Genomic DNA, 19,313 nt, shown 5'->3' on the forward strand with positions numbered 1-19,313 from the left:
AAGTGATACATACATACATCACTTTGTCAGCATTCCACTGGCCTGAACTAGTCATATTAGAAAGACAGAAATGCATTCTTTCTGTATGACCTGGAGAGGAACAGTATTGATAAGCATCCAGCTATTCCCAAATAAGTATAGAACATACTTATTTGTTCTATACCACTACAGTAATATAGTTCCTTGTATTCGACTATAAACTAGGTATTTCTTCTCTTTCCATTGTAGGTAGTATACCTGGCCAGTGATACCTTCAACTATAGTGCCATTGACCGAGTGAAGTCCAGGGGCAAGCGGCTTGCGTTAGAGAAAGTGCCAAAGGTTGGGCAGCGGTTCAATCGCATCGGCCTACCGCCAAAGGTAAAAAACACCTGTGTGGCTTAGTAAAGGTGATGGTGTATGGTGGCATAACCATCCAAGTGCTGAAACAAGGCACTTGCATATAAACATGTGGATAGCCTGCCTCGAGGCTCCTATCTTCCTCATTTCTGAAGGCCTAAGGTTTGGGGAATAATTCTCCAGAAACTGAGTCCCTAACTTTCTCACTTTATTCCTCTGGCACATTTAGGTGGGGTTCTTGAATTTGGATGGGCAATCACTCATGACTTTTTTCTGATATAAACTCCACAGTGCTTTATGGGCCACCTGGCTTACTCCTGAGCTTTTTGGACTTGAGCTATAGGGAAATACCTTTATTCCTCCTCTTTGGCTGCAGGTTGGTTCATTCCAGCTCTTTGTTGAAGGCTACAAAGATGCAGACTACTGGCTGCGGCGTTTTGAAGCAGAACCTCTCCCTGAGAACACTAACCGGCAGCTACTGCTGCAGTTCGAGCGGCTGGTGGTGCTGGACTACATCATCCGCAACACCGGTAAGCAGCCATGGGCACCTGGGGCCTGTATTAGACTGCTGTGCAGCATGCATGCAGAGGCTTGGGAGCTTGCCAGACTCTACTCCAGAGTGCCTTCTAGGGATGAGGGTTTTCTAAGTGAGAAGGGCCTCAAAAATACTTTTCCAAGACAAGCTTTATTCAGGATATCATGTGTGTTTATCAGAGGTAGTGAGTCCTAGAGCTAGTAATAACTAACGTTTTATCTTAGTCTCTTTTCTGGTCCCAGACAGAAGATATATTGGCTCTTCCAAAGCAACATGGAGAGTACTTTTGTCCTTGATCCCTAGTTACTTATAGTAGCAAGACCTATCACCAGACAGTTTTGTCTTTAAGTACTTCTTATGAGTGGGCTTATACAGTATGTCATTTTACGACTGGCTTATTTCACTTAGCATATGCTCTGAACCTTCATTCATGTTGCAGCATATATCAGAATTTCTTTCCTAATTTTTAAGGCTGAATATACATTGTATGTATATGCTGTATTTTGCTTATCTATCTGTTGATGGACACTTGGGTTGCTTCCATGTTTTAGCTCTTGGCGAATAATGCTGCTATAAACATGGGTGTACAAATATCTTTGAGATACTACTTTCATTTCTTTTGAGTATATACCCAGAAGTGGAATTGTTGGGTCATACGGCAGTTCTGTTTAATTTATTTTTTTAGGATTTTTAAATTTATTTGAGAAAGAGAGAGAGTGTACACGTATGTGCATAAGCAGAGGGAGGGGCAAAGGGAGAGGGAGAAGTAGACTTCCCACTGAGTAGGGAGCCTGACATAGGGCTCTATCCAAGGACCACTGAGATCATGACCTGAGCCAAAGGCAGATGCTTAACTGACTGAGCCACCCAGATGTCTCTGTTTATTTTTTTTTAATTAAAGTATGATTGACCTGTGTTTAGTTTTTTGAGGGACTGCCATACTATTTTCCACAGTGGTTGCATCATTTTACATTCCCATCAATGGTGCACAGGGATTCCAATTTCTCCATCTTTTCCTCACCACTTCTTATTTTCTGGGTTTTGTTTTGTTTTTCAATCATAGCTATCCTAATAGGTATAAGGTGATCTCTCATTGTAGTTTTGCATTTCCCTAAGTGATGTTGTGAATATCTTTGCATGTACTTTTTGGCTATTTGCATATCTTTGGAGAAATGTTTTTTCAACTCCTTTTGTTATTGATTTGTAGGACTTTTTTTTTTTTACATATTCTGGATATTCCTTATCAAATACATGATTTGCAAATATTTCCTCCCATTTTGTGGGGTGCCTTTTTATTCTGTTGATAGCATATTCTTCTTCTTCTTCTTCTTTTTTTTTTTTAAAGATTTTATTTATTTATTCGTGAGAGACACAGAGAGAAAGAGAGGCAGAGACACAGGCAGAGGGAGAAGCAGGTTCCATTCAGGGAGCCCGATGCAGATCCCAAGTCTCCAGGATCACGCCCCAGGCCTAAGGTGGCACTAAACCGCTAAGCCACCGGGGCTGCCCTGATAGCATCTTCTGATGCAATTTTTAAAATTTTCATAAAGTCCAGGTTGTCTATTTTTTTATTTATTGTCTATACCTTTGGTGTTATAGATAAGAAATTATTGCCAAATTGGATGCCATGAAGCTTTTGCCCTATGTTTTTGTCTTAAGAGTTTCATAGTTTTCAGTCTTAGATTTAGGTCATGGATCCGTTTTGAGTTCATTTTTGTATATGGTGTGAGATAAGGGTCCAACTTCATTTTCTGTATGTGGATATCCAGTTTTCCCAGTACCATCTGTTGAAGACTGTCTTTTCCCTGTTGAAGTATCTTGTCACTCTTGTTGAAAACCATTTGACCATATATGCAAAAGTTTATGTCTAGAATGTATTGTATTCCATTCATCTATATGTCTGCCTTTATGCTAGTACCACACTATTTTGATTACTATAGCTTTGTAGTAAGTATAGTTTTGTTTAAGAGAGAGAGAGTGCATTCGTGTGTAAGTCAGTGGGGGTAGAGGGAGAAGGGAAGAGAGAATCCTAAGCAGCCTCCATACCCAGCACAGAGCCTGACATGGGGCTCAATCTCACAACCCCGAGATCACATCCTGAGCTGAAACCAAGAGTTGGACATCCAACTGATTGAGCCACCCAGGCACCGCTGTAGTAAGTATAGTTTTATAATAAATTTGGAAGTTTTGGAGAAAGTATGAGTCCTCCAGCTTTGTTCTTCTCTTTCTGGATTGTTTTGTTTATTTGGTGTCCCTTGAGATTCCATAGGAATTTTAGGATGGGTTTTTCTATTTCTATGAAAAACATCATTGGGATTTTGATAGGAATTGCATTAAATCTGTAGATAGCTTTGAGTAGTATTGACATCTTAACAATATTGAATCTTCTAGTCTATGAACATAGGAGGTCTTTCCATTTATTTATGTCTTTAATTTCTTTGAGCAATGTAGTTTTTATTTACAAGTCTTTTATCTCTTTGGTTAAATTAATTCCTAAGGATTTTATGCTTTTTGATGCTAATGGAATTGTTTTCTCAATTTGCTTTTTGGATTGTTTGTTGTTAGCGAAAGAAATAAAAATTAGGGATCCCTGGGTGGCTCAGTGGGTTGGCACCTGCCTTTGGCCCAGGGCGTGATCCTGGAGTCCCGGGATCGAGTCCCACGTCGGGCTTCCCGCATGGAGCCTGCTTCTCCCTCTGCCTGTGTCTCTGCCTCTATGTCTATCATGAATAAATAAATAAAACTTAAAAAAAAAAGAAATAAAAATTATTTTTGTGCGTTGACTTTGTATTCTGATGCTTTGCTGAGTTTATTCTCTTTTTTTTTGTATGGCATCTTTAGGGTTTTCTACATATAAAACCATATCATCTGCAACCAAAGATAATTTTACCTCTTTCTTTCAAACTTGGATGCCTTTTATTTCCTTTTCTTGCATAACTGCTGTGGTCTTCCAGTAACATGTTGAATAGAAATGTTGAAAGCAGGCATTTTTGCCTTGTTCTAGATCTTAGAGAAAAAGCTTTTGGTCTTTCACCATTGAGTATGATGTTTATTGTGGGTTTTTCACATATGACTTTTATTATGTTGAGGTAGTTTCCTTCTATTCCAGTGTTCTTATGAAAGGATATTGAGGGGCACCTGGGTAGCTCAGTTAGTTATGCATCCAGCTCTTGGTTTTGGCTCAGGTCATGATTTCAGGGTTGTGAGATTGAGCTCCTCTTCCAGCTCTGCACTGGGTGTGGAGCCTGCTTAAAATTGTCTTTCTCCCTCTCCCTCTGCCCCTCCACTTGCACACATGCACTATCTCTCTAAAAAAATAAATAATTTTTAAAAAAGGATGTTGAATTTTGTCAAATGCTTTTTCTACATCAATTGAGATGATCATGTGTGTTTTTTCCCTTCATTCTGCTAATGTGGTATATCGCATTAATCAGTTTTCATATGTTGAACCATATTTACTTTGCAGTAATAAATCCCACTTGGTCATGGTATATAATCCTTTTTTTTTTTTTTTTAAGATTTTATTTACTTATTTGAGAGAGAACACAAGTGGAGGAGAGTTGCAGAGGAAGAGGGAGAAGCAGACTCCCAGCTGAGCAGGGAGCCTGATGAAGGGCTTGATCCTGAGACTCTGCGATCATGACCTGAGCCAAAGGCAGACACTTAACTGACTGAGGCACCCAGGCACCCCATAATCCTTTTAATATACTGCTAAATTCCATTTGCTAGTATTTTGTTGAGGATTTTTGCAGCATTATTTATAAGGGATGTTGGTCTATCATTTTCTTGTAGTGTCTTTGTCTAGCATTGATGTCAAAGTAAGGCTGCTCTCATAGAATGAGTTTAGAATGTTCCCTCCTCCTCAAACTTCTGAGAAGTTTGAGGAGGATTGGTGGTAGTTCTTCTTCAAGTGTTTGGTAGAATTCATCAGTGAAGTGATGGTCCAGGGCTATTGGTTGGGAGATTTTTCATTACAGATTCAATCTTCTTACTGGTTATAGATCTATTCAGATTTTCTATTTCTGCATGATGAAGTCTGTCTGTTTTTTGGGTTTTTTTTTTTTTTTTTTTGAGAGCATGTGAGTGAGGGTCGGGGGACAGAAGGAGAGGGGGAGAGAGAATCCCAAGCAGGCTCCATGCCCAGTCATTTCTTCCTGTATTATTGTTTCTTTGAAGGTAATCTCTTTTTCTCTAGCTCCTTTGAGATTTTCCCTGTAGTTGGTTTTCAAAATTTTTACTGCCATACGCTTGGTATAGTTTTCTTTGTATATATCCTATTAGGGATTCATAGTTTTCCTTGAATCAATAGTTTGAAACCTTTTGTCACTTTTGGAAAATTCTCAGCTATTATCTCTTTATTTTATTTATTTAAAAGTTATCTACTTAAGTAATCTCCACACCCACTGTAGGGCTAGAGCTCACAATCCTAAGATCAAGAGTAGCATGGCTCTTTTGATGAGGCAGCCAGGCATCCCTATTCTCTCTTTATTTTATTATTTTTTTTAAGATTTGGGATCCCTGGGTGGCGCAGCGGTTTGGCACCTGCCTTTGGCCCAGGGCGCGATCCTGGAGACCCGGGATCGAATCCCACGTCGGGCTCCCGGTGCATGGAGCCTGCTTCTCCCTCTGCCTATGTCTCTGCCTCTCTCTCTGTGTGACTATCATAAATAAATAAAAATTAAAAAAAAAAAGATTTTATCTAATTATTCATGAGAGACACAGAGAGAGAGGTGGCAGAGACACAGGTAGAGGGAGAAGCAGGGTCCATGCAGGGAACCTGATGTGGGACTCAATCCCAGGTCTCCAGGATCACCCTGGGCCAAAGGCAGGCGCCAAACCGCTGAGCCACCCGGGGATCCCCCTATTCTCTCTTTAAATAATTACTTCTGCTCATTTTTTTTTTCTTCATTCCTTCTTAAGAATCCAATCACATGTTGTTAGTAACACATTTTTTCCTGGGTGCTTCATTCTGGTTTTTTTGTGTGTGACTGTCTTTCAGATCATTACTTCTGTCTTTGGCACAATCTATTGTTAAGCTCATCTATTGGAGTTCTCAATTTGTTTTTGTTTTAAAGATCTTATTTATTCATGAGAGACAGAGAGAGAGAGAGAGAGGCAGGCAGAGAGACAGGCACAGGGAGAAGCAGGTGCCATGCAGGGAGCCTGATGTGGGACTCAATCCCGAGTCTCCAGGATCATGCCCTGGGCTGAAGGTGGCGCTAAACCGCTGAACCACCCAGGCTGCCCATGAAGTTCTCAATTTGGTAACCATATTTTTCAGTTGTTAAATTTCTATTTGATTCTTTTTTGTGAATTCTTATTTTCTGCTAATATTCTTAATCTTGCCTTTTATCTTCTTAAACATATTAAGGATTTTATCTTGCATATTTTAGTGTCTGTATTTTCATTGTTCGAAGTCCCTGTAGATTTATTTTACTTTTATGTTTTCTTTGTTTTTATTTATGTCATTGTGTCTCTTTATATACCTGTTTATATATATATATGTGTGTGTGTGTATGTATGTATAGATAGATAGATAGATAGATAGATAGATAGATTGATTGATTGATTTTATTTATTTATTCATGAGAGACACAGAAAGAGGTAGAGACAGGCAGAGGGAGAAGCAGGCTCCATGCAGGGAGCCCAATATGGGACTCGATCCTGGGACTCTGGGATCATGCCCTGAGCCAAAGGCAGACTCTCAACCACTGAGCCACCCAGGCGTCCCTATATCTGGTTATTTTTGATTGTCAGATATTCTATATCAAAAATGGTAGAAATATTTGGAGGCCTGGATGCTAATATAAATCCCATGTAGAAGAAGATGTCTGTACTTGGCAAGCAATCCGAAGTGTTGGACCTGGAAGACACGTTAAGACACTCTTAATGGTCTTGTTAAAATCTCCAGTACCTTCAAGAGATTTAAAAAAAAATTTTTAGCAGTTTTTTCTAGTTCTCAGTAGAATGATAGGTCCAAGTGCCCAAAATATGAAATCCCTCATACTGAAAGTGAATTTCAGTTTTTCCTAACTTCATGTTTCTGTTTTTCCTAACTTCATGTTAGGAAAAACATGTTTTTCCCCAGTTTTTCCTAACTTCATGTTTCTGTTCACAGATCGAGGCAATGACAACTGGCTGATTAAATATGACTGTCCAATGGATAGTTCTAGCTCTCGGGTAAGTGGTTGATCTCTGTCTCGAAGAAGAGGATGAAGGATGAGGTAGTATGTATGCATAATACAGAAACATAATAATCAGAGATTAGGTAATATAGGTTCAAGAGAATCAGGATAGCACATGTGTTTAAAATTGATAAGTTAATATTTGATAGAGTTATCAATCTGTTTTTTAAGCAATATCTTGAGTGATGTTAATAAAGATAGAATGAAGGAAAGTTCAAATATCTTTGGGCTATATCACATATTTTATGCCTTTCTTGGAGATACACTTGCATAGTACCATTGTAAAGGTCTGAAAAGTAGTTCATTAGATGAACCTATTTAATTTTATTTGGCCCAGTGATTTCTAAACTTTTTAAGAATATTTTTCTCCTAATAGTTCCACAGACAGTTCCACAGAATATCAGTTTAGAAGAAGCTGGTTCCTGCAGCTTTCCATACTTTTTCATTGCTTGCGTACTCCACCATGCTTCTGTATTTCTGCTCAGTCTGCACATTTAAAAAAATTAGTGGGAATGCTACCTAGAATAGGAGAGTGAGATTGACTTTTATTTATAGTGAGTGTTTTTTGTCCTGCTTTATTTAAATATAATTGACATACAACCGTGTGCAGTTTTAAGATGTGCAATGTGGTGACTTTAATGTATATTTTGCAAAGTATTTACCACAGTAAAGTTAGTTAACACATTCTCATAGTGTTTTTACTTCTCTAATAGTGGTTCTCAAATTTTGTATGTCTGAATCACCTGAAGAGCTTATTAAAAATAGTACAGATTCTTCAGGCCTTTCCCTCACTAGCTCTAGGGTAAAACTCAGGATTCCAGACTTTTAATAAGATATCCTAGGGGATTCTGATGCAGGTATCCTTGACCCATACCCCTGTTTCTGTGATGGCACCTGTGAACCTGAAGCATGGAGCCAAATATATAGTCATGAGGGTGGCAGACTGTCGTGGGTACCCTGCCCCACTCTTTGCAATTGACCTTGTCCCTTATCACTGAAATGGCAAGAGACTCTCTTGTGCAAGAGCAACCAGCTGTTACCTTCCATGGCTCCGTCATGTCATGGGAAAATATGGTCACCAGTGAAGTAGCATCTGGTCAAGGACCTTAGCTGGCTGAATTTGATTTTTCTTTTTCTTGTTCATACTCTCAGGACTCTCACTGCCTTTCCCTAGGAGGAAAGGCTTAGAGGTACCTTTGTTATTGTCAGTTTCCTTCTTACCAAGGACTGTGGCAACTCCTGGGGAAGTGTACCTTTTCTAAGATAAGGGAGTCTTAGAACCTTGAATAGGCCAAGGCCAAGGTGCCATAAATGTACTAAGTTTAAAATATCAGTGAGAATGACAGAACATGAGAGACTCCTAACTCTGGGAAATGAACAAGGGGTAGTGTGAAAGGGAGGTGGGTGGAGGGTTGAGGTGACTGGGTGACGGGCACTGAGGGGGGGCACTTGATGGGATGAGCACTGGGTGATATGCTATATGTTGGCAAATTGAACTCCAATTTAAAAAAAAAATACTGGGATCCCTGGGTGGCGCAGCGGTTTGGTGCCTGCCTTTGGCCCAGGGCGCGATCCTGGAGACCCGGGATCGAGTCCCACGTCGGGCTCCTGGTGCATGGAGCCTGCTTCTCCCTCTGCCTGTGTCTCTGCCTCTCTCTCTCTCTGTAACTATCATAAATAAATAAAAAATTAAAAAAAAAATAAAAATAAAAATAAAAAAATAAAAAAAAATACTAAGTTTAGGTAACTATGAAAACCAGTTCAGAGGTTGAATAAGGATTGGTGCCTGAGGGGGTTGAGGTGGGGTGCTTTGCTACTACTTTAAAGGGCATGAGACAGGTGAGACTCTAGATATTTAGTCTTTCCTTGCTCTTCAGGACACAGACTGGGTGGTGGTGAAGGAGCCAGTTATCAAGGTGGCTGCCATAGACAATGGTCTGGCTTTCCCCCTGAAACATCCTGACTCCTGGAGGGCATGTAAGTCTGAGACCACTGTGGTCTGGCTCTTTTCTTGCTCACTCTCAGTTTCTCATCTATGCAATGAAGATAATAATAACTCTACCACAGGATTGTTCTAAGAATTCATGGAATAAAGCAGCTCATGCATTTAGCACAGTAGCTGGCATATGGCAAGTACTGCAAAATACAAGCTATTATTGTCATTTTTACCTTATATTTTTCCTATTACAAGCACACAGTTGAATTTTCTCATCTGTGTTTGCATATTTCTCCTTTCTGAGGACTGTCTTATTATAATTTATTCTATTTGGGTTTCTAAATATAAGCCATTGTTAGTGTTCTATATTCCTTGTTGACATCCTGGAAGTCAGCCCCTGCCCTGTTATAATGAGAAACTCTTGGAAAAAGAGAGCAATACAAGTTGGGGGTCACTAACTCCTTTGCAGTATCAGTCTGTCTTTTCAGTGTCTCCTTGCAAGTCACTGGAAGGTCATGTCATGTCTGGAAAGAGATCTAGGATTCGGCAGTCCTAGGTTTAAATCCTAATTCCTCCAATTACTCTATAGCCATAGGGTTAACAGCCCTTGTAATTTTCTTTCCTGTTGTATATCATGTGAGAGGGGTGTTCTGCCTTTTGCAGTGCTCTGAAGGTGGAGGACATAGCTGGGCAGCTTTGCTTTGTGTTTTTTCCTCTTTTCAGATCCCTTTTACTGGGCCTGGTTGCCCCAGGCAAAAGTTCCGTTCTCTCAGGAGATCAAAGATCTGATTCTTCCAAAGATATCGGACCCTAACTTTGTCAAGGACTTGGAGGAGGACCTATATGAACTCTTCAAGGTTAGCCCTGGGATCCTCAACCTTATAACCATATGGAAGAAGGAATTTCTAATGGCTTTTCTAATGGGTCCTGATACAAGCCAAGAGAGAATGGCTAACACTCTTCTGACTTGTGTTGGCCAATGAAGAGCAAGCAAGATTCCCACATATGGACAGCAAAGACCTAGCTTGGGTTGGTTTGAAAAAAATTGACATCTGTGATGAATCACCATGGGTTTATCCTGCATGTCATGGGGCTGTGGTGTATCTGCAGAGCTCTCCCTTTTCAAATGGAGCACTAGAGCCTGGAATTCTTTAGAGTTAATAATGAGACTTAGGACAAGATACTTACTTGTTCTCTCTTTCCCTGTCTGTGAAACAGTTCTTGGGGTGGTAGTTAACTTCACTAAGCCTCGTAAGTCTTATGTAAGTTTTCTTTATTAGAAGGTTTCTATTTGGGGGAAGAAAATGAAAAAGAATTCTGAGGGGTTCATGCAGGTTCCATCTCCTGCCCTTTTGCAGAAAGATCCTGGTTTTGACAGGGGCCAGTTCCACAAGCAGATTGCTGTCATGCGGGGACAGGTAAGCCTGGGACTTCCTCCTGGTGTCATTCTTGGGATCTCTCTGGGAGGGTTGTATGCTCGTGTTGAGTAAATGTGTAAAGCTTGTGTTGTATATAGCCTTTGAGTTTATGCCATGCTTATTTATGACTCTGTCTTAGCACATGGGAGAGGAAAGGTAGCCCTTTCCAATTTCCCATCTCTTCCATGGTATCCAGTGCTTGGTGAGGATTTACTGTGTGCTCAGCTTTGTGCCAGGTGTTGGGTAGTTCATTGGTAAATTGACCCAGGGTCCACTGTCCTCAAGTTGTTCAAGGCAGGCCATATGCCTTGGTGGTTAAGAGCTAGCCTCTGGAGTCAGACCTCTTCACTACTTGTAAGCTCTGCGATCTTGGGCAAGAGCCTCTGTATCCTTGTTTATAAAGTGTGACAATAATAACACTTTGCAGAGCTGGCCAGAGGATTACATAAGATAATGCATATCAAGTGTTTAGTTAAAACAATTACCTACATAGTACATAGTTAGCACTCATATATATTGGCTGTGGTTATAATTTTTGTAATGGTTATAAGTCATATTATTTCTTCTCTCTCCATTTTACCTTCAAAGAGAGCTAAGGAAACCCCTAGGGCATTGCTGATCTTCCAAATTAGTAAAGACTATGCCTGAAAAATTGTTTTAAAACTCTTTTTTTGGGATCCCTGGGTGGCGCAGCAGTTTGGCTCCTGGTGCATGGAGCCTGCTTCTCCCTCTGCTTATGTCTCTGCACCTCTCTCTCTCTCTCTCTCTGACTATCATAAATAAATTTAAAAAAAAAAAAAAGGGCAGAGGGAGAAGCTGGCATCATACAGAGAGCCCGACGTGGGACTCGATCCAGGGTCTCCAGGATCACGCCCCGGGCTGCAGGTGGTGCTAAACCCCTGTGCCACCGGGGCTGCCGTTTTAAAACTCTTAAAGGGCACTGATGTTCTTATCACTTTAAAGAGATTTGGGATGGGGGCGCCTGGGTGACTCAGTCAGTTGGGTGTCTACCTTTGGCTCAGGTTGTGAAGAGCTCTGCATCAGGCTTCCTGCTCAGCGAGGAGCCTGCTTCTCCCTCTCCCTCTGCTTGCCGCTCCCCCTGCTTGTGTGTGTGCATGTTCTCTCTCTCTCTATCTCTCTCTCTGTCAAATAAATAAATAAATAAATAAAATCTTTTAAAAAAAGATAAAGAGATATGGGATGGCCTAACAGTTAAGGGGCACACCCTGGTCTTGGTGCCTGTGTTTGAATCCTGGCTCTGTCACTTATTGGCTGTGAGGTCTTGGAGAAATTACTTAGTCTTTCCTTCCTTTAGTTTCTCCATTGGTAACATGGGAGTAATAACAGCACCTACACCATAGAGTTATTATGAGATAAATGATTTGGAGTAGTGCTTGATTGAAATTCTCGATAAGCATTAGCTGTTTTATGATTATGTATAGAGAAAAGGCAGCTTGTCACATCTTTAAAGGACAAGATCTTTCTAGTTGTAATTATGCATTTATGTCTTCTTACCATTTAGGTAAAGGCTTCTGGTGAGAGCAACTCTTGGGGTTACTGAGTCCATATTTCCTTGGAAATGGGATGTATAGAGGTTTTAAGAGCTGCAGTTAGAGCTTCCTGCGTACCAGTAACTTGGTCTTCCTACATTTCCCAAGTAGTGTAAGGGCACAGTTAAGCTGGCAGAATTTTTGGAAACCTTAAAAGCCACTTGATGTACTGTGGTATTAGGGAACCCAGCCTAAAGGAATGAACTTCTCAAGTTTATGTAGGCTGTGCCTCTGTGCCTGTGGTATACTCTCTTCCCTCAAACCTTCCCAACTCCATCCCTTGCCCACAACCCTAGCCATCCTCCTTTCATCTGCTCCAGTTAGGGCCGTTGTCTAGAGTGGCAAAAAGGAGGAAGTGCAGTTTTTCTCTTTCTTCTGTTTTGTGCACCTAATGTCCTTTGAGAGCCTTTTGGCCTCTTACAGCCTAGAGTGGCTGCCTCTGGACCCCATAAGGTTTCATAAGCATCCAGCTCCTTTCAGCATGTAGGAGGCCAGTATATTAGTCACATCTTCACTTGCTCACCAGTCACATCCCGTGGCAAAATGAGCTTTTGCCTTCCAGAGGTCGGCCACACCACAGGGAAAGGGGGTCACAATCCTTTACCTGCCTCAGCTGTCATCACAGAGTGCCTGTGTGAGGGCTCTGAGCCAGAGGGGAAGAGTCAGGAGCTCCTAGAGACACAGAGTTGGGGGAAAGAAGTTGTCGCTCACCATAAAATCTTCACACCAGGTGTTAGAGTGTAGGGTCTGAGGTCAAGCCTCTTTAAATGGCCTGTTCAAAGACAGTGTTGATTCTTTCGCATTATGTGCCTGCTATCAGTTTTTCATCAACTTTTTAATTTGAAAAATTTCAAACCTCAGTAAAGAGTAGGATCTTTTCCTGATTCACCAATTATTACACTTAGCCACACTTGCTTTATATCTGTTTTTTCGTATCTCTGTAGATTATCTATTGGAATAATATCTATCTCTGTATATCCCTATATATTTTCTCTCTTTAAAATACCTGTGTAGGGGATCCCTGGGTGGCGCAGCGGTTTGGCGCCTGCCTTTGGCCCAGGGCGCGATCCTGGAGACCCGGGATCGAATCCCATGTCGGGCTCCCGGTGCATGGAGCCTGCTTCTCCCTCTGCCTGTGTCTCTGCCTGTGTCTCTGCCTCTCTCTCTGTGTGACTATCATAAAAAAAAAAAAAAAAAATTAAAAAAAAAAATACCTGTGTAGGAGATCCCTGGGTGGCTCAGCGGTTTGGCACCTGCCTTTGACTCAGGGCGCGATCCTGGGGTCCCGGGATCGAGTCCCACGTCAGGCTTCCGGCATGGAGCCTGCTTCTCCCTCTGCCTGTGTCTTTGCGCCTCTCTCTCTCTCTCTATCTCTCTATTTATTCATGTCTATCATGGATAAATAAAATCTTTAAAAAAATAAAATACCTGTGTAATTTGTCTCTCCCTAGATAGATTGATATATTTTATTTTTGGCCAGATCTTTTGAAAGTAAGTTGTAGATAATTTGACATTTTACCCCAACTCCTTCAGAGGCAGCTTCTAACCCAAAGAACCAAAGGAAGCTCAGGAAGAACCAGCCAGAGCAGGTTTAAAATCCTCTCTCTTGAATTGGGTAGTCTCTGCACAATTCACTCCAATTCCATCTGAACCTCCTTTTCATTCTCTACCCTGAGTTCAGGTTCAGTGGTCTTTGAAGCAGTAGAGGATGCTGACAGGTACCAAAACAAGTGAAAAAAAAAGTTACTGGTAGGATCCAGTTCTCACTTCTCACCTCTGTTTCAGGTGTATCTCTGCCTCTTCATGAGCAGCATTTGCAGACCAGGAATATTTATGGCTTGAGGGCTGTGTGTCTCCTTGATTTGAGGGTGCAGCTGTGCTTACCCTCCCCTGTGTCTGTGGCCTGGCCGTGAAAATCTTCAGTACTATGCAGTTTTTTAATTTTTATTTTTATTTTATTTTATTTTATTTTTTAATTTTTTTTAGTATTGTGCAGTTTAAAGGCAGTTCATGGGCTGGCTGGCTCAGTCGGTAGAGCATGTGACTCTTGATCTTGGGGTTTGAGTTTGAGCCTCACGTTGGGTATAGAGATTACTCAAAAATAAAATCCTTTTTTTTTTTTTTTTTTCAAAAATAAAATCTTAAAAAAAAAAAGAAACTGTGTTTTATAAAGAAGGAAGGCCATTAAAAAAAAAAAAAAAAGGGGATCCCTGGGTGGCGCAGCGGTTTGGCTCCTGCCTTTGGCCCAGGGCATGATCCTGGAGACCCAGGATCGAATCCCACATCAGGCTCCCGGTGCATGGGGCCTGCTTCTCCCTCTGCCTATGTCTCTGCCTCTCTCTCTCTCTCTGTGACTATCATTAAAAAAAAAAAAAAAAAAGAAGGAAGGCCATCATAGGACAACTTCCATTTTTGTACTGTCTTGTCAGAATAGATAATGGTGGTGATTCTTATTTTGATGAACATGTTCCCATGAACACATTTCTTTCTTTTTTTTTTTTTTTTGTAGGATTTTATTTATTATTTGAGAAAGAGAGTGAGAGTAAGAGAGCACAAGCTGGGGAGAGGGAGGGTCCTCGGATCATGACCTGAGCCAAAAGCAGATGGTTAACTGAGCCATCCACGTACCCTCCCATGAGCACATTTCTGAAATCTCTGTAAAGTATGAACAAAAGTTGGTAAAAAGCTAAATGCAGTGTGGTATCCTGAGTGGGATCCTGAAATAGAAAAAGAATGGTACTGGAAAAGTAATGAAAGCCGAATTAAGTCGAGTTTGGTTAATAGTAATGTTTGCAATGTTATTTTCTTAGTTCTTGTAAATATACCATAATTACATGAAAATTTAAAATTAGGAGAAACTGGGGCAGCCTGGGTGGCTCAACGGTTTAGCACCTGCCTTCAGCCCCGGGCCTGATCCTGGAGACCCGGGATCGAGTCCCATGTCGGGCTCCCTGCATGGAGCCTGCTTCTCCTCTGTGTCTCTGCCATTCTCTCTCTCTCTGTGTGTCTCTCATGAATAAATAAAATCTTTAAAAAATAAAAAAACTAAACCTATTTAAAATAAAATAAAATTAGGAGAAACTGAGTGGTGTACAGGAATTCTCTGTACTATTTTTTTTACCTTTTCCATAAGTTTAGAAAACAATGATAAAGACACAGCATTAGAGGGAGAACCCAAATGAAATATTTGACTCTTTTCAAAATGTAGGAAAATCAGAAAATAAGGATCAACAATGAGCAAATAAAAATCACCTATAAAGGATGCCTGGGTGGCTTTGCAGTTTGGCGCCTGCCTTTGGCTCAGGGCGTGATCCTGAAGACCCAGAATCGAGTCCCACATTAGGCTCCCTGCATGGAGCCTGCTTCTCCCTCTGCCTGTGTCTCTGCCTCTCTCTTTTGTCTCTCATGAATAAATAAATAAAATCTTTAAAAAAAAAACACCTATAATTTCTCGACCCAGAGATAATCACTGCCACTTCCAGAATTTGTTTCTATATAGATAGGTAGATAGGAAGAAAGAATTTCAGAAAATAAAGGTGGAGTCACATTATAATCCTGGCTACAGTCTCTATCCTGTTCTAATGACATCGTGATCAACTTTCCACTCCAATAAAATAAATCTTTTAATCACTGTTTCTTATTCCTTAGATTATGAACTGATCCCATACTCTTGGGTATTTATACATTTTCACTGTTATAAACAATACTTCCCTGTATTAGTTGAAACTAAGTGTTTTGTGCATACCCATGATTGTTTCTTTAGTTCCTACAAACAGAATTGCTGAGTCAGAGGGCCTGTTCACTTTTAAGCCTTTATCATCCACTTGTGTTTTGGAAAAACTGGCCCAGGGTCTGGCCCCAGAGCCTGACTCTCTGAACTGTTTTCCAGATTTGAGGCTGCTGCTGCTGCTTCTGTATTCTTTTAAGGGGAATGGCAAAAAATGGGAGTTTTGGTTTTAATTTTCTTTTTTTAAATGACCGGAGTGGTAGTGGTCTCCATATTCTGTGTTTTGCTCCTTTATTTTTCTACTTTTGGAAATACCCTATTTGCATAATTTTCCATTAATGTATTGTTTATTTTTGTATTGATTTATGGAAGTACTCTGTCAGCAGGTCTTCCTTCAGAGGCAGACCAGGATGCCTTGGTCATTCCCAAACTGATCTTATTTTTCCTGCTGCAGATTCTAAATCTGACCCAGGCCCTGAAAGACAACAAGAGTCCCCTGCACCTTGTCCAGATGCCACCCGTGATTGTCGAGACGGCTCGATCCCACCAGCGATCTTCTAGCGAGTCCTACACACAGAGCTTTCAGAGTCGGAAGCCCTTCTTTTCGTGGTGGTAGCCCGAGAGGCAGACAAAGACATGTTTGAAACTTGGGCTGGGAGGAAGCCTGGGGAGTGGGTTGCAGGAGAAGCCAGAGAAGCCGGTGGAGAGCAGTGCCCTTAAGAGCCCTTCTTCTCTGCTTGCCACCCCCTCAGTGCTTTCCCAAGCACAGGGAGAAGCACAATCAGATGGACAGTGTGTGCTATTGGACCCTTTTGAGTACTAGGGAGGGCTGGAGCCTCCGTGGGAATAGTCCAGAGGCCCTGGAAGGAGCATCTCCCAGCGTCCCCTGGGGGCAGGCTGGGACATCCCCTTCCCTCCCTGACATCCTGCTCTGTGGCAATTCCTCATTATATTCTGCATCAGAAAATGAACACACAAATACGAATTTAAATATTAGTAGCAAAAGCCAGGCAGAATCCCAGATCCTCTCAGGTCAGAAAGCTCTGATCCAGACCTAAATTTGCATGGACCCAGACACTCACGTGCCTCACAGTTCCTTACTCTCGTGGACCAAGGCGGCTGCGTGATTCAGAGGGCGACTGGGGGACTCACCAATTGGGACAGACAGAGCCGCATCTTTCCTTTGGGTTTTTGCCAGTTTTTCTTCCCCTTCTTCCACCAGTGCAATAGGCTGACTGAAAGCCTCCCAGCCCAGTCTCACAGTGGGGACGCTTTTGCTCCAGAACTCTCAGTGGTTCTGCAGATGGTCATAGAGATCAGCTCTGCTCTCTGCTCTGGTAGGGATGCAGGTTCCCTAGGCCAGGCTTGTAGTTGCCCATCATACAGGCAATGGCAAGAGGGAGGAAACAGCCGCCCCAGCATGCAGAAGCAATCCCTTTTGGCCTAAGGGCATGCTGGGAGCTGTAATTGGTCTGTGGGTAAATTTATCCCAGCCTTGCTTCCTGAGTCTTGTGATACAACTCCACCAGTCCTCTAATTTGTTCTGTTGTTAGATTTTTTTTTTTTCTCAGCACTTTTGACTTAGGGGTTCAGTTCTGGGTTCTGGAGTGGGTCTCAGTGAGGTGCATCTCAGCTCATAAGAGGACAGGATATTAGGTCCCTGCACTTCTTTTTATGGTACTGCTGCTGCTTGGTGGAGGTTACTGGACTCGTATTCTCTTCCTAGTTGGCAACTTCCCTTTGCTCCCTGACTTCTTGTTCCAGGCCAGTTGTTCCATGGGTTCTTGAGAAAGGCAGCGCCCGGAGGAGAAAGGCCTTCAAACTGTCCCTCAGTGCCTGCCCAGCTCAGTGTGCATCTTCCTGTTTCCATGTCTCTTCCCTCAGCTGTCCCCCTTCCCAGGTGTCCAAGCCCTTTCTACACCAAAGCAAAGAATGGCCTCAAGAGGGAGTAAAGAGGGTGCCATCTGTGGCTAAGCGGCAGTTCTACGCTGCTAGACACTTCAAGATTCTGGCATCCTGCAATTGGTCAATCAACCTTGGAAAGAAACTATCTCGAAGGTTTGAAAAACAACCAAAGAAAGGGAGCGAGGACTATGGCTGTGTGCCCTCTGCTTGCCCAGCTCCCGCTGCCCAGGAGGCAGAGCGGAGATGTACAGCCCTCTTGTCAGCTGGGCCAAGCTGGTACCTTTGCATCCTAGCTCCAGGAGCCAGCTTGTGCTGGGATTCCCTCCAGCTGACAGTAAGAATCTCTGGGAGCTGGATATGCATGCCTGGTGGACAAAGACACAGCTCTTAGCCCTGACAATCTCATTCGACCGACCTGGAATCTGGCCTTGGGGACCATGTTTGTGACAGTGCCTGCCCCCAGACTGCAGGGGCAGCAAGGCTTCCAGAGGCCAGAGGGGGTACCATGGTGTGTTTAGCTCTCCAAGACCTCTCTACATAAACCTGTTGGTAAAGTGTCTCATCTGGGTGTCAAGAGAGCCTAAGCAGTCTTAGAGGAAGCTGGTTGCTTCCTCCAGCCAAGTAGATCTGCACATTGCCCTCATCCAGACCAGCCCTGTGATGAGAAGGAGATTGGGTTCAGTGTACGAGGGGGCTGGTCCCAATCCTGGCAAGAGTGTGGGGCATCCTTTCCTGGCATGTTTCCATTCTCCTTGAAGTCTGTACTCAGGTTGCCTTGAATGTGGACTCGGGGAGAGCCGGGGGCCCAAAGTGCCAGGGCAGGCTTCTGGGTGGTACTCACGGGACAGCCCAGCCCTCTGCCAGCCCGAGGCCCTGTTCTCGTGTCAGGGAGGTGAGGCTGGGCTGGGAGAGTGTTGCTGCCTGTGTTGTTCTGCCAACGCACTGTAGAACTTGTATGTAATGTATTTAAATCAATGCAAATGTATGAATAACAAGTCCAATTCTGACCTTTGTCGTCTAGTATTCTTGGGTGAGAGAAAGACAAGGTAGAATGAAATTTTAAGGACAAAGAACCCTGTGTTTCCATGGAGTTTTGGAGATATGGCTCCTGAATTATACAGGTCCTCATTTCCAAAGTCCTAGTGCTCTGAAAACCAAAAATATTTTCATTAACTCATTTGACACCAAAATGTGACTGAACCTACATTGATATGAATTGAAACTATTTGTAACCATCATGTTTTCCTCTTAGTGTGTATATTTGTTGCAGAAGTATTACTGTTATGTTATGAGATATTTCCCTACTAGGGATTATGCAGCACTTGTACTTAGTACTTCCCAAAAACTGAAAAAATACTGAATAGCAAAATCATCTAGCCCTAAGGGTTTGAGATGAGGAATATGGACTCAGCTTCTCTTCGTGGCCACAAGAGGGCAGCCCTGTTTTGTCTGTGCATCATAGCCTGCTTGAAGTTTTGAATCCTGGGTTTTTGAAGTGGTAGGTAATAGGGCAGATAGGATTCCAGGGGAGTGGAGCTGGATGCTAATGAGCACATGATATACTATTGAGGCAAAGCCAGTAGAGTAACCAAAAATCCTCACTGAACATTTTTAGGCTAGGAAACCTCAGATAATGCCAGAGGCTCAAGAATGATTGGGCTAGCTATTGATGGTTGGCGCGTGGGGAGAAAGAAACCAGCTGAAGAGCTGGCATCCCA

At 42.3% G+C, this 19,313-nt stretch overlaps 1 protein-coding gene across 2 annotated transcripts in view; it reads left to right on the plus strand.

Annotated features, from left to right (window-relative positions):
* Nucleotides 1–19,313, plus strand: part of PI4K2A (phosphatidylinositol 4-kinase type 2 alpha) — a 40,842-nt gene that overhangs the window by 13,327 nt on the left and 8,202 nt on the right. Inside the window, exons 3-9 of one of the 2 annotated variants that reach the window (XM_025466817.3) lie at nt 229–360; nt 716–869; nt 6,993–7,054; nt 8,937–9,036; nt 9,719–9,852; nt 10,354–10,413; nt 16,145–18,602. In XM_025466817.3, the coding sequence (XP_025322602.1) occupies nt 229–360; nt 716–869; nt 6,993–7,054; nt 8,937–9,036; nt 9,719–9,852; nt 10,354–10,413; nt 16,145–16,306 (804 nt within the window). In that variant the 3' untranslated portion in view covers nt 16,307–18,602. Of the gene's footprint in view, nt 1–228; nt 361–715; nt 870–6,992; nt 7,055–8,936; nt 9,037–9,718; nt 9,853–10,353; nt 10,414–16,144; nt 18,603–19,313 lie in introns of those variants that run through there. The other variant, XM_049103633.1, reaches the window with a different exon arrangement.

The sequence above is a fragment of the Canis lupus genome, chromosome 28 (assembly GCF_003254725.2).
Source record: "Canis lupus dingo isolate Sandy chromosome 28, ASM325472v2, whole genome shotgun sequence".
In the NCBI taxonomy this organism is placed as follows: Eukaryota; Metazoa; Chordata; class Mammalia; order Carnivora; family Canidae; genus Canis; species Canis lupus.